Genomic DNA, 15,716 nt, shown 5'->3' with positions numbered 1-15,716 from the left:
TCGAACGGTGAAATGTCAATATTTGACATTTCCTGTCAACATTGGCCTGTCAAAGTTGGAAAACGATCACTTCTCAAATGTCCATGTGTTGAACACAGAAAATTGAGTATAAGACTAAGCAACTAACGAAAACTGTACTGATATACAGGGTGTTCCATTTAAGATTCAAATGTTGCCGTCTATTATAGGTAGATATTTTTTTTATAGGTATAGGACGCGTTGCATGAAAAATATTTAGGATTTTAAGAAGAATCCGAAACTGTACTAATATACAGGGTGTTTTATTTGAGATGCAAATGTGGCCGTCGATTCTCGGTAGGTCTGGCAACCCTGAACATGCAGAATATTTTCAAGATATAGTTTATTCGAAATTGGTACGTCAGATTTCACACGACCGTATGATTTCACAAATATTTCACAGGTTTCTAAGCGATTTTCCAGGTTTCGCGGACTTTGAAAAATGATTTTTAGGTTATTTGGAAAATTTTTGTATTCGGTCGTAATTAAAAAACTATTAAGCAAAAATAATATATAAGAAATGCATTCGATAAATTAGTAAATATTTGTTTTATAAGTTCCGTAAATTTTCAAAACGGACATAGAAATAATAATTTTCAAATGTTTTATATATATAGGGTGTCCCGCATGAAAAATATCTATAATTTTAAGAAGTATCCAAAACTAATATACAGGGCGTTCTGTTTGAGATTCAAATGTTGCCGTCGCTTATCGGTAGATCTGGCAACCCTGAACATGCAGAATATTTTGAAAATATGGTTTATTGAAAATTGATACTCCAGATTTCGCACCGCCGTGTGATTTCGCGGATTTCACAAAGGTTTCACAGGTTTGCCATTTCACGGATTCTACAAATATTTCACAGGCTTCTAAGCGATTTTCCAGGTTTCGTCGACTTTGAAAAATGATTTTTACCCTGTTCAAAAAGTGTAAATAAATATGTATTTTATAAATTTCGTAAATTTTCACAACGAACAAATATTTTTGAAATGTTTTTTCCAAATTATGTCTCTTAGTTTTTTCTTTTTTTTTAACTTTAATTGAGTAATTATTTTCATAGATCAGGGCTCGTTTAACGCATTTTTCGGTAATTCTTAATTCAAATTGGAAAGCAATAATAATTTAAAATGAAGTTCGTTTAATTTTATAAGACCTAGGTTTAGTAGCACTCTTGATGTTGCCCACTGCTGGCTGTCAATATTGTCAATATTAGAATTTTGTTAAGATTAATTTCTTTATTATTTCAAGATGTTTTTACTAATAGAAATTGCTTAAAATTCAAAATTTGAGATATATGTTATGATTTCACAAATATTTCATAGGTTTCACACTCACTTACCCCTCGGTTCAGGATTTTTAATAGGCCAATCACCTGCATAATTATGAGCGATACTTCGTATTTTTTATTTTTTTCAACTGTATAACAGAATACCAGCATATTCTTTTTGGCGAGATTTTCAGCCGGTCTATCTGGAATCGTCCTCTGGTGCGATAAAATAACGGTTTGTTGTTTGACATGCTGGTTATTTAATCCCAAGGATGGGCGGCCATTAATTAGATGTGGCGTACTTTTTTCCTCGGCTAAGTATTAACAATTTTCTAGGCGGGACTATTAAAGTGTGCATTCGACCAGTAAGTGCCGGTATACCTTGGAAATATCTCATTTCTAATTTTAATAATCGTTTTTGGTAAGCCGCGTGCCTTTGGGCTTTAGTTTTGATTCTCAATTCGCAATCTACATTCCAAGCCCTCTCGTTTGACACCCAACATGCTCAGGTTTCTCGCGCGGATGCATTCGTAGAGACATCCTGTATAAACATTAGGCCAAAATCTAAAAAAATAAATAATATATACCCAAAAATGACATTAAAATCTTAATTAATGTTATTGTGACAATTTAAGTTTAATAATGGAGAGGTATTTAAATCTAACTGACCGTTAAGCAATACATTTGAATGTCTCATTTGGTTAATCTCCGTGGCTTCCAAAAATTGTCAAAGACAAGTATTTATTAACAATTTTGAATCCACAACCACCGAAATTATATCCTTTAGTTAAATCACATAAACAAAATATGCCCATTAGGCCAGTCGTGTCTTACGTAACGGCTCCAGCAATTAAACTCTCAACAAAATTAGTAAATATTTTAAAGGTCCACACAGATTTTAAACGAAAATTTGCAATAAAAAGTTCTTTTGAATTAATCAACAAAATTAAAGATATTAAAATCCCTTCAAACGCAGCACTATTTTCTTTTGATGTACAAAACTTGGAAAATGGATGTGATACGTTTAGTAGACTTCACCCTCACTCGGAAACAGGTGAAATTGGTGAAACAAGATTCATTAGATTCTTAATAGTATCTTTAGACCAAAATTTTTTTGGATTTATTGGACAGATTTACATCCCTAAGGAAGGTTTGATTATGGGAAACCTATTAGTCCTTTGTTAGCCGAGATTTTTATGGATAATTTGAAAAACATCATACAAGAACATCCTTTAAGTAAAAGTTTTCTATAGTGGTATGGATACGTGGATGATGTCTTTGCTTGCTTTGTTGCAACGGACAGACAATTGAATTCTTTTTTAAATTACATTAACTCATTACATAATGATATAAAATTCACTATCGATATTGAACAGGATAACTCTTAGACTTAACTTTTACGAAAACGCAAAACAAATTCGATTTTTCCATTTACCATAAACCTTCGCAAACGGACACAGTCATGCATAACGGCTCAAATCACGCTGATACACACAAAATGGCTGCATCTCACCCTTTTATACACAGATTTCTTAATACGCCACTCTCAACAGAAAATTACAACAAAGAACTTAATATCATTAAACAAATTGCATTGAACAACGGCCACAATTCGTCCATTATCGATAAAATTATAAACAGTAAACTCTATTTATCCGAAACAATAAAACGAAGTGTCCAAAATCTCAAAAATCAGGGGTCTACAGGTTGAAATGTCCTAAAATTTATATTGGACAAACAGGTAGATCCTTCAAGAAAGGCATTAACGAACATTTGGATATTTTACATACAGCCACAAAAAGTAGAAAATTAAATTTACCGGAAGCCATGGAGATTAACAAAATGAGACATTCAAATGTATTGCTTAACGATCAATTAGATTTAAATACCTCTCCGTTATTAAAGTAAAATTCTCATAACATTGGTAATTACAGTTTTATTGCTATTTTTCGGTATATATAGTATCAGGTAGTTTTTCAATATTACACTTAAATTTCCTGAAAATCTATACTTTTATTTCTTATTTATTTTGTTAAATGGATTTTTTAATCAAAGTCATGATTTAAATTACACTAATCTGCCTCAGGTCACTAAAAGTTGAGATTTTGTATTTTTTTAGTTCATCTCCTCCCCCCTGATCTAACGAAAACTTTCTAACATTGTGTGGTTGTGTAAAATTCGAATGGCGCTTAAAAATGTTATACAATTATTTTGATAATAAGAATAATAACTTATGTTATTAGAATAGAAGATTGTAATGGTCCATATTTGATAAAATGGCAGCCCAGTTTAATTTGGTGTAGTAATCGTACAGTTTTTGCGTAAAAGAAAACGTATTTCCCATCCGACGACAGAGTATCGAGATATAACGCATAAAACGATACGCGTATTGCTTTATCCCACTCCTGAGGTCTGAGCTTTTTCGTCCCTGTACGTTTTACGCGTCGCCGACGTCGTTCCGGTCGACTTTTGGTGTCACCCCGCGTGTCCCTAATTACCCCCGGGGGTCCGGGGGAGGGGATTCTTTTGACCGCGGCACGGGGGTGACGATCAAGCGGAAACGCCCGAAATTAATTGGACTTTGATGCCCGGGCGAGCGGGTGGCGTCCCGCAAGGCGATATCGGGGGGTCTCGCCCTTAATTTGTGCGCTTTTTGCATGTCCTCAATATTTCGTGGAGTAAACTTTATTTTATATATATATATATATATATATATATATATATATATATATATATATATATATATATATATATATATATATATATATATATATATAGTATATTGTATTGTATATATTTAGTATATTTAGTGGAGTAAAAAAGCCCGTAAAAGTCTTTTCCATCTTGAAAAAAGAAAAAAAAAGAAAGAAAAAAGATATATCGACTTAGAACCACATGAAACCTGACTGAAGTTATAAATCGGCTTATTCTACTTACGAAATGGGTAATTACGACTTTTTTGAGTTTTGTAAAATCGAGAAAACTGCCAAAAAGGCGGAAATTCGCAAAAAACAGTTTTTATCACTCGCCATCCGATAAATCCGAAACTATTCAACATATCCGACCAATTTTTGGGTTTTTTATTTTCTGTTTTTTTCAGGACCTCGAATATGAAAATTGGAATTTTAGTATTGAAATTGTCCGTAAGCGAGAACCTTTTTTATTTGGAAACTCTTTATATGCTGCCAACGAAATGGAATAAAATACATGAGGAAGTTTTCAAAACAAAAAACGCAGTCTTTTATTCGCAATAGTATTCGAAATATGATTGCCATTACCGAAATACGAGGGCAGCGCCAAAATTTCCAGGCCTGAATATGAAAGTAACAAACAATTTTTTATTATTTTTCAATATAATCCCCCTTAACTTCAATACACTTAATACATCTCTTTATTAACAACTTAATCCCTTTAAAAAAATATTCTTTCGGTTTGTCTGCAAAATGACCTAAAATAGCCTCTTTTAACTCAACTTCGTCGTTAAACCGCCGTCCACGTAAGTCCTTGTTCAAATATCCAAACAAATAATAGTCGCTGGGGGCCATATCTGGACTATAGGGAGGATGATCTATCCGTTGGAACCCACATTCTAAAATGGCAGCTTGTCCAACACCAGCAGTATGGACAGGTGCATTATCGTGCAAAAGACGCACGCCTCTGGTCAGTTTTCCTCGACGTTTTACACGTATGCAGTCTCGCAATTTATGTAATAATGTTGCGTAATATTTACCATTGATAGTGGTATTAGTTTCTTTAAAATCTATCAAAAGAATTCCTTCACAATCCCAAAAGATCGTGGCCATCACCTTTTTTGTTGACTGGCAGACTCTGAATTTTCTTGGAGGTGCTTCGCCCTTACGACGCCACTCCATTGATTCTTTTTTCGATAGAGGGTCGTAATAGAGAACCATACCTTCATCTCCCGTCACAATAGTTTCTATCACAAGCTTCGGATCCGACCCACAGAGTTCCAAAAAAGACCGCACGTACTCGACACGGCATTGTTTTTGAATAGCCGAAAGGTTTTTAGGAACCCATCTTGCACTAACCTTATGCATACCTAAATGATAATTCAGGATTCGAGGAACCCTTGTATCAGAAAGAATAGTAATTTCTGAGATTTCCTTGACCTTTAAACGTCGATCACTCAATACCACCTCTTCCACAATCGCAACAATATCTTCCGTTATGACTTCCACTGGTCGACCAGTTCTTGAATCATCTTCAAGGGACTCCTGCCCCATTCGAAGGAGAACTTTGGCCGTACACACCATCCAGCCTTTCTTTAATAATTTTAGGTGCTAACTCTTCTTTTGTCAAAAAGCTTATGACTGCTCTATACTCAATTTGCGTTACTTGCGACATTTTTTCGGACACGTCTTGTTTAAAATGCTGTCAATAAAAAGCTATTTGACGCAAGAGTTCAATTGTTTTTTGCAGCCTACTAAGATATATATTTAAAAGAAGAGAAAGTTTTATCGTGATACTGGAGCTGGATCTATGTCAGGCCGGGAAATTGTTCGTTTACCCAGAGATTTCGAAGCAAAGAATGTATTATCATAAGCCGGTGATTAGGAGAATCAAGAAAGTATAGACGTAACTTTAACAAAATAATGACCATTTTTATTTTCAAATTTTTTGAATAGGCAAAATATACATTATTTTCAAAATCATTTAGAAGTTTTCATTTAAAAATTCCGATGTACCTATTATGTCTTTGTTGGTAGAGAACCTGCAATTACATTCTTCATAGGAACTAACCAAAACTGGAACCTTTCGAGACCCAGAAACTTCATATTCTCTTGGCAGGGTTCAATGTCTGTAATTATCAAAAATAACTGCAAATCTTTTGGCATTGCATTTGAGACCGATACATAATATCCTTTTCAAAAATATTTATCCTAAGTTGTTGAATGTGATAGAAGAAATAGGGTTCTATTCCTGAACGAGTACCGTACGTAGATTTGTATGTAAATCCATTTTCTCAGTGTTTTGTTGCAATCTATGACACAATTCAGCCTTCATGAAACAGTGCTTAAGGAACCAATACGATAGTAGGTCATTTAAATCAATTTCTTGCTGCTTTAGATAGACTTCTCGGCTTTTTAAAAGGCATTATTTTGTTCGTCTTTATGGGCCTCTAAAATTAGGTAGACTTTTTTCCATTGGTGGCTTCAACATCTTCAATTATTTCTGAATTATGTAATTAATTTTCAACTCACCTATTTGACAAGGTGACAATTGAAGTAGGACAAACAAATTAAACAAACAACTTTTGTATTCAATTTTTTTGATATCTTTATAATCACGTGACCCACAGCGTCGAAATGTTGAAGAAGTAAAGTGCTTTAGCAAAGAATTTAACTTTTATTCTTATTTTATACACGAAATTTATTTGGACGTTGCTCCCAGAGGGCGTTGAGTTCGCCGTATTATTTAGATCCGGACTTAAACCCGTCGGACTTCTCGATATGGTCATGCTGCGTTGAAGAAGTTAATTGTTTTCAGGAGCGCTACCACAGAAAAGATGCTTTGAGCCTTTGAAATGTTATCCCAACCCACAAATTTTATGACAAATTCGCATTTTTGGGTTTGTCAGAAAGTCGACGTCACAATTCAAGCCTAAACCGATAATCTCCTATAGGCAGCAACAAGCGCCTAAGAGTTTAGCAAGAATATAGCTAGAATTACACCGTGCAAAACTTCAAATCAAAATATGGGAGTGTCTTCATTTTAAATGCCACGCAAATCCTATCAAAAGAATTTTTTTTGGAAAATTTTTGATCATTGAGGAAATTTTCTTCTTTACGCCGTCGCTGACACGATCGTCGCTTGTTTCAGGGTCCTCGCGATGGGTTGTTTCGGCAGCAAGGACAAACTGTCAAAGGAGGACATGGACTTTCTCAAATCCCACACGCGGTACGACGAGAGCACCATCAAGGAATGGTACAAGGGTTTCAAGGTAGGCGGCGTCTAGTTTCCCGACCGTCCGCGGCCCGGTTGATCGCCTTTTGCGTCATCCCCGGCCCGTTGTTTATTTTCGTTCCGCCATTGATTATTTTAAGTCGAAGTCTATTTGATTTCGACCGTGTTTATTTGCCTCGCGGTGGCCGGATCGGTGATTAACGCACGCCATGATTGAATCGAAACACTTTCGATCGCCTTTATCCCCATACCGGGCTACGCACAGTGGGCCATGGAAATCCTAGCCGTTTGACTAATTCGTAATAATAAAAAATTATTACGAACATCAAACTTTAATACAATATAATAATTATACAGGATGTTCACAAGAAAAAGGCTCTATATAATAATACAGGGTGTCCTAAAAGTAGCAATTTAACAAAAAAAAGTCTTTATACATCTATAGTAACATTCATTTAAACCCTTTACGCTGTTTTTGTTACAACTTTTGCATTAATCGTTTTAAGTTTTGATTAATACTTAGTCTTAGTGTCACAAGAGCATGACAACGCATAGTAAACAAAAGTTATGACAGTACCTTTCACAAAATAAATAAGAACTAAAAGTTCAGATATATATACCGAAAAATGAAAATTAATGATGTTGTGAGAATTTAAGTTTAATTAAGCAATACAGTTGAATGTCTCATTTTGTTAATCTCCATGGCTTCCATTAAATTTAATTTTCTACTTTTTGTGGCTGTATGTCAAATGTCAAAATTGTCGTCAAAAATGTGTTTTTCTGTGTTTAAGTGTGTAGCATAATTAGAATCTAGACTATTGTTTTTAAACGCTCTTTTATGTGCGTTAATGTGTTTCTTGAAGGATCTACCTGTTTGTCCAATATAAATTTCGTATTATTGTTTTTTTTTTAAATTTCCTGTTGTGTTGTTACTTCTGAAAGCTATTTTTAAACCACATTTTGACAAATGTTTTGAAACTTTTTCACTGGGTTCTGCTATGTATGTAATTGTTTTAAATCGTTCGTGTTCTGTATTAGGTTTCGGATAAATAGAGTTTACTGTTGTCGGGATTTGTTTTTTATTTATAATTTTATCTTGTAGCCGTTGTTCAGTGCAATTTGTTTAATGATATTAAATTCTTTGTTGTAATTTTCTGTTGAGAGTGGCGTATTAAGAAGTCTGTGTATAAAAGAGTGAAATGCAGCCATTTTGTGTGCATAAGGGCGATTTGAGCTGTTATGCATGACTGTGATGCAAGTAGATTGAAATACCTTTATTAAACTTCGCACAACAACATTAATTAATGTCATTTTTCGTTATATGTAGTAGCAGGTAGTTTGTAAATATTACATTTGATGAAGACACGGTATTGTCGAAGCAATTGTCATGTGAAAATATATAATTTCGTGAAAATCTGAACTTTTAGTTCTTATTTATCTTGTTAAATAGATTTTCATCAAGTAAAAGCCATCTTAGTTCAGTACCTTTCATTACTGAAATGGCAAAAATAACAACAATGTCTTACATGAATCAAACTTAAGTTACATTCTATAAAAAAAAAGAAAACAAATTTTTATATTAATAGGACAAAATTTATAACGAAAAACATTTTTCTCCGTTTTTTTTTTGCCCACCCGGTACGTTTTTTAAAAATTATTTTTGTAAAATGGAGCGGGTGGAAGCAAGATTGCATCTGACATGTTACTTTAATATTAACAGCATCCCTAAATTATGCTAAAATTGTAACATATTGCTTAATAAGTTACGAACATACTTTTTTCAGCTATTTTTTTAATATGACTCAAAAGTATGTAGAATTTTTTAAGGAAAATTGCCTTTTAGAGTAATTTACTTAGCATAAAATTAGTCTCAAACTTACCTTTACTGGTTTCCCGTATTTTCAATTTCGTCAAATGCTAATTTCTTCAAAAAAAAATCCCCTCCACTTTTCACACGGAAAATTGTATAAATAAAACATTATCAAAATGACACTGACAACAAACGTTGCAAAATTATTGTTGACGTTTCAATGGTCACAATGGTCCGAAACAATTCTCAAGCCAGCGGTTATAATTCGACCAAAAATATAGTGCATTTATTGCTTTGACGATTTAAGCTTAACAGGACCATGGTACAACCCATCCCAAGAGATGTTTATTCTGTATTCAGTGGGTCTTGCCCGAGATGGGCCGGAACGAATATTTGCAAAAACTTGTAATTTTTATTTAAAACTTAAATGGACCGTTTTAAATTCGATTAAGCGTTGATGCCGCGGGGTATTTTCGACCAAATAGATGCGTTTATTTTAAGATCAGGTGATATGTATCTTTCTTAAGAGTTTCGTCTAAATTGCAATACGTTCGTATATATTGCGGAGGCGTTTTACTGTGGTCCTTCCAGTAAGTCGATTCTCGAGGCTCTTTTCACTGTTTCATGTGGAAACCAACGCAGAATTCGAAGACGAAGCGGAGATTGTAGTCGAATCCAATGACAATTTAAAAGATGAACTACCTCAGCAAAGAAAAAAACGGACCAGTTGGTTTGACTGTTTACAATTTTATAAGAAATAAATGTCATGAAGCCGAAGTTCTGTTTGCATGGCAAAAACATAGATTGAGTGGTTTGGACCTGGAGAGTGTTAATATTAATATCAATGGCGTTAATTTCCAATATGAGAAACATATAAAATATTTGGGAATTGTATTATATCCACGATATCCACAAAAGGCTGTCACTTTACAATAGCTTGGCGGCGCCACATTTGCAATACTGTTCAACTTTAGTACACCTAATTATAGACTAACGGAACTCCAGAAAATACAAAACAATTCTAAACCTGTGATGACTATGTTAAATGTGTTACAAATATTAACGGCAAAGCAAAAAGAAATGTTCGATATCTTTATATTTATATTTAACATCAAAAATAAAATGATGCCGCCATACAATGGTAACAGGGTTAGTTACTTTAAGAATGTTCATGACTATAACACTAGAAACCGTACTGATTTCATCCCCAAATCTTTAAGAGTTTTTCATTTATCGCTAATAATTTACCCACAAAAATGGAAATTTTAAGGAACTTTTAGATTTTCTGCCAATAATCGACACACCCTGTATATAATTCAAACAATGTTCGAAATAGGGATGATAGCCCTGGATCTCCCACTTTCCTGGTGTATGATTTTTTTCAATAGAGTAAAGTGATTTTCAAGACAATACTTGTTTTCCGAAACCATGCCGTAATAATCAATGACGTCATCGCGTCTCGATTGAAGGCGAGGAATTGTGATTTTCAAATGGATTTTTTCAAATATCTCGTATGTAAAAACCGTAAGTACAAAAATTGTAGCTCTCGATGTGGCTTTTTTACGTTTTTGTCCACAATTGAAAAACCTGTCCGCAATCGAAAAAATGTTTGAAATAAAAGTCATAGCCCTCGATCTCCCGCATTTCCTGGTTCTAAAATTTTTCTGATCGGTTGAACAGTTTTTGAGAAAATCATGTTTTCCTGGAAGCCAAAATATTCAAAGAAAATTTTTCAAAATTTTTAAAATAATATTTAGTGATACTTGATTACCCTGAAATTCTACTGTTTAGATGTGGTTATGGACTTTTACTTCCTTGCCAAATTTAAAATCGATAGCTACAATTAGCTACAATTAGCATTACAAAGGGAGATCAATTTTCAGTTTTTGGCAAATTACCGATGCACCCTGTACATTTTTAAAAAATCATCAAGAATAAAGGTTTTTGGCCCGGATCTTGCGCGTCGTTTGGTTTCAATAGGCTTCGTTACGGAGCTAAGCCCTAGATATCTGTCAAATTTCAATTGGATGGCTTCAAATTTCGGACACTAACCAAAAAACAGATGAAAATCCAAAAAAAAAAATGGACGCCTTGGATTGATCGGACCCATTTTTTACTGGTTTCTGTACCTCGTGCCCGGCTTAAAATGAGCCAAATTTGAAGGTCGCGCTGCAAACCGTTCAAAAGATATAGCCAATTATTGCCGGGTTACAGAGAAACGGAGAACAGAAAAAAAAACGTTTTTTTTTTCGACGCTGATCATTTCTGTACCAATGGCGGTCCCCTAGGACCTACCGTTGCCGCGATATAAGTTTCGTTGTGACATGACCAAGTTCCGAAGTCGACTGTAAGGTAAAATCGTTGCAAATGGGATAGTCAAGAGGAATGTGAGAGAAGACGCTGGTACTTCGCAACATGCAGATCTAATTAGGCGGATAATCTAAGACGCTTAGTGTTTTGACCCTAGTGGAAGCGCATAAAAAAGTACTGACAGGTTTAAACATTAGTTGTGTGAAAGAGTTGTTGCGCACGTTTTTGAAGAAAATGGATTTTCAGCTCCAAACAATTAATAAGGGTGGAGTAAAAAAAGGATGGTATGATAACAGTAACAAGTGTGTAATGGACGTCCCGCCGTCGCATGGAAAACGCATAAAAATTCTTCATGCTGGGTCCAAAAATGATTGGGCGAAAGATGCCTTATTTTTGTCTGCCAAAAACCTGACCTCGGAAATATTTGAGGACTGGTTTAAAAATGAACTGCTGCCAAAACTGTTATTGTGTTGGATCATTCAGTCCAAATTAGAAAAATTGCAAGTACTTTTTCAAGTAAAGAAGAAATGAAGAATGAAGAGAGCTACTCGAAAAAACGACTTCTGAAGTTATTAAAAATTAAACATTTTAATAAAGGCTACAAATTCGATTCGATAGCACCACAAAACATTACTGAACTGAGGTGGCTTTTACTTGATGAAAATCCATTTAACAAAATAAATAAGAACTAAGTAAATAAAAAAATAATGATAAAGGGTGTCCTAAAAGTAGCAATTTAACAACAAAAGAGTTTTTCATTTAATATAGATTAAAACAAAATATTGATATCGGATTTTTAAAAATATTTAGGTTCGTTTGCTTGAAAGAAACGAAATAAAACATTAACAGGGCCTTTATGTGTTAGAGAAAGGTTTTGCTGACTCTCGATCTAGTGAATGCGCTCATTATGCCGTGCGAGCCGACTGTCCGTCCGTAACCATGGCAACCGGCTTTGTTCGCGCCGCGCTGGAGATTTCGCCAGACTCCCGACCTACATCATGTAGAGAAAGACCGTCGCGAAGTACAACGACGCAAGTTGCACTTAGTTCTTTTTGATTCTCTTTCCGTGATATATAGGCTTATATGTCAGAAAATTGATAGTGTTTTGTTTTATACGTCACTTAGCTACTAACGCTATATTTTGTTTTTTTGCTTACCTTATCTTGTAACTCCCTGTATATGGTCGGCGGTGCCCGACGTGGGTTTTTATGTACACGTTCGCGGGGCGATTAAGGAGATTTACAGCGGCGTATCGTCCGGTTTTATCCGCGTAAACAGAACGCGCTGAGATATATACATCGTTAATCAGCTTTTATTGGTTTTTGTTGGACGGGAGGAGCGCGTCCCGGGCGGCCGCGGACCGCCATATTGAGCGGGCGATAATTGACACGACCGGTTCGCGTTTTATTCGTCGCCATTTTGCCGCGCCGCACAACAAAAACTAACCAAAATGCGGAATTAAATAAAAAAGTCAGGTTGGCTATGAACGCCTTACTATTATATGTTTTGGAAGGACACATACCAACCTGCAAATTCGACCGAGAAAATGGCCGAATGATCCTAGCAGTATCGGCCAATAGGAGTAAAAGAAGATCCTACAAATTTCGCTGACTGTGACAAATTCTGTTTAGATAGTAAGCGTCTTTAGTTTCTTTCAAGCAAATAATTTATTCCGTATATAGAGAATTATGTCTTTTAAATGGACCAAGTAGCATCAGGTATGTGTTCGTTATGTCATTATCTTTAAAGGCAAAGAATTATTTATTATAACCTAAATTTATGTTTACATAGGCAGAGGCTTTTTACTATCACACCCTATCACAAAACGATTTTTATACCAGAACATAGCAAGACTATTCGTGTCCCAAAGTTTTTTTTATTTTTTCGAAAAATATGTTCCAAATTTGTAAAATGTTAAGTTTCAATTTTTATTATTTTATATTTTTAGGTTCGAATGCAAATGATTTTTGCATTATAAGAATGGAATTGCGGAATAAAATGAAGTCTTTTGGGTGTAAAAATTTTGAAGAACGATGTGCATTTTTGAAAAATCACATGAAATTTTTTGTAAATTGTCCTGATTCTGAGGTACGTTCTCTCAATCAATAAATTGCTCATTTTACTTCTCGATTAAGAGAGAAATGGGTGAAAGCATGTCGAAAAGAGTTGAGATTTATTGAAAATAGCAAAGAGCGGCTTGAGGCGATGTTTGAATTTCCTATATTTAAGAATAACAGCTTTCCGCAAGAGGAACCAGAAGTTCTACGTGATTTAACCTTAGTTTCGAAGTGACGGGAGTTCCGGGTATTCATCCTATAAGCAAGTGTTCGTTGGAATGGAAGCAGAAGGTTCTAGCGTTTTTAAATCTTCGATGGTTCCACTGTATTCTAAAAATCTTGAGGAAAAGGTGCAACATCAAAAGATTTTAACTCTACTGATCAACTGTTAACCAGATCGTGTAACTCTTCAAATTTTCAGATCAGTGCAGAAGATTATTGAAAACAAAGGAAGATGTTTTTAATCTTATGCAAATAAGTTCTGATCCTTACATAAAAAAAAAGTTTTAAGCTTAATAACTTGCCCTGACCTTTCATTTTCTGAGATTTCGGTTACCGAAACTGATAACGAATACTCAGAGACTGGCTCCAATTTTTAACTTGTTGAATTTGTGTTGTGTTGTGTTGATAATTAGATTTTATTACTTATTTATTAATAAAATAAAATATAAACATTAAAAAAATTGTTTTTTTTTTTAACTGGAGTTTAGATTTTATTTTTCCCTTTTGTCAAATTGTTATTAATAATATTGAAAAGGACGTCTTGTTTTTTTAATTGGAAAACAAAAATATAAATTAAAGGGCTGGCCGTTTAAAATGGCTCAACCTGTATAATATAAATGTATTATTTATACTTACTTATATACTAGATTTCCGCTCAGTTTTTTTTTTTCTGTTTAATTTTTGGACGTTTCGAATTACTCATAGATGTCAATTATATCGTCCTCTCCGACGCCACTCAAATGAACAATTTTATTTTAAATAATAAAATTGGGAGCATTACAACAACTCACGATAAATCAACTTTTAAGTTTTCGTCACAGTCAGCTAGAAAAATCTTGGGTAATTAATAAAATACCGATTTTTTTAAAAAACTTTTATCTCCGAGACGAAACAAGTTAAGGCAGAAGTTTATATTGTATGAAAAATGCCCAAACCGTGATTCGCGTTTATGGCCCGCTGGCGCCATCTTGCGGCGACTATCGAACGTTCGAGTACCCGCAGTGAGGCACTAGTTTTCCAGTTTTTGTAAACTGGCGGATGCGCCGGTACAATTTATCCAACCCACTCTCTTTTCTGTTGCAGCAAGACTGTCCCAACGGCAGACTGACGCCCGCCAAGTTCGTCGACATGTACAAGATGTTCTTCCCTAGCGGCAACGCGGAAGAGTTCTGCGACCACGTGTTCCGCACATTCGATATGGACAAAAACGGGTATATCGACTTCAAGGTCAGTGAGTGTGTGCCCCAAATTCGACCCCCCCCCCCATTGGACCCGTTGGCGGGGCAGATGCTCTAGTATCCGAAGCTGCACAAAATGCAATTCCAGTCTCACTGATTTAGTCCGAAACGACCAGAGTTTTAATCTAAATTTTTTTTAATCCATCGTGGCGTATCCCCAGGGTCGCGCCTCTGTCGTCATCGATCTCGCGCCGTCCTCATCTCGCCCGTCCGCCTCCCGGGTCCTCATAAACTATTTAAGATTGTTTGCCTTCCCCCTCCGACCCCTCCGCGCCGCCCGCCCGCCCGCTCGTTTCTGTTTCGTATTCACGCCGGTGTTCGCAGGAATTCCTGCTGGCGATCGATGTAACGTCGAGCGGCACGCCAGAGGAGAAGCTCAAGTGGGCCTTCAGGATGTACGACGTCGACGGCAACGGCGTTATCGATATACAGGAGATGACGAAGATTGTGCAGGTACGGTGAGAGCTCCTCCCCCCTTTAGGACAAAATTTCTTTTTCAAATTACGTGTGCTGTCATTTTAAATTTGCATGACCAAAACGTTTGCGTCGCCAGATTTTTCATTACAATCGAGTTCGAAGTCCAGGGATAGGTCGGTTTGATTACAATTCTCATGCGATTAACATTAGAAGGAACAAATAATCTCAGCTTCACTCTGTAATCATTACAGATGTAAAATTTCAATTCTAGAAGTCTAGAAGTAGTAATATTCAAGTGCTGAAGGTAGTTTTTTTTTTAATTACAATTACAAAGGAAGTGAAAAGGATTTAATTGTGGTACACAAAAAATAGCTCAGCCCTCCGCGCTATAAGCATTACGGACGTAAAATATTTATAGAATTGCAGGTATCAAGTTCGAAGTTCAGGGATAG

At 35.3% G+C, this 15,716-nt stretch overlaps 2 protein-coding genes across 4 annotated transcripts in view; both read left to right on the top strand.

Moving 5' to 3' along the window:
• Positions 1 to 15,716, top strand: part of LOC132707793 (neurocalcin homolog) — a 37,733-nt gene that overhangs the window by 17,124 nt on the left and 4,893 nt on the right. The window lies entirely within an intron of this gene.
• The window catches only part of LOC132707794 (neuronal calcium sensor 2), a 36,012-nt gene that overhangs the window by 16,905 nt on the left and 3,391 nt on the right, over positions 1 to 15,716 (top strand). For both annotated transcript variants that reach the window (XM_060679739.1, XM_060679738.1), the window contains exons 2-4: positions 7,127 to 7,247; positions 14,693 to 14,836; positions 15,172 to 15,300. In XM_060679739.1, coding sequence (XP_060535722.1) covers positions 7,137 to 7,247; positions 14,693 to 14,836; positions 15,172 to 15,300 — 384 coding nt within the window. In that variant the 5' untranslated portion in view covers positions 7,127 to 7,136. The remainder of the gene's footprint in view (positions 1 to 7,126; positions 7,248 to 14,692; positions 14,837 to 15,171; positions 15,301 to 15,716) is intronic.

Source organism: Cylas formicarius, unplaced genomic scaffold, assembly GCF_029955315.1.
Source record: "Cylas formicarius isolate icCylForm1 unplaced genomic scaffold, icCylForm1.1 PGA_scaffold_9__14_contigs__length_23061073, whole genome shotgun sequence".
In the NCBI taxonomy this organism is placed as follows: domain Eukaryota; kingdom Metazoa; phylum Arthropoda; class Insecta; order Coleoptera; family Brentidae; genus Cylas; species Cylas formicarius.
The sequence above is the reverse complement of the archived record's forward strand: the minus strand, read 5'-3'. Positions and strand labels throughout refer to the sequence as shown.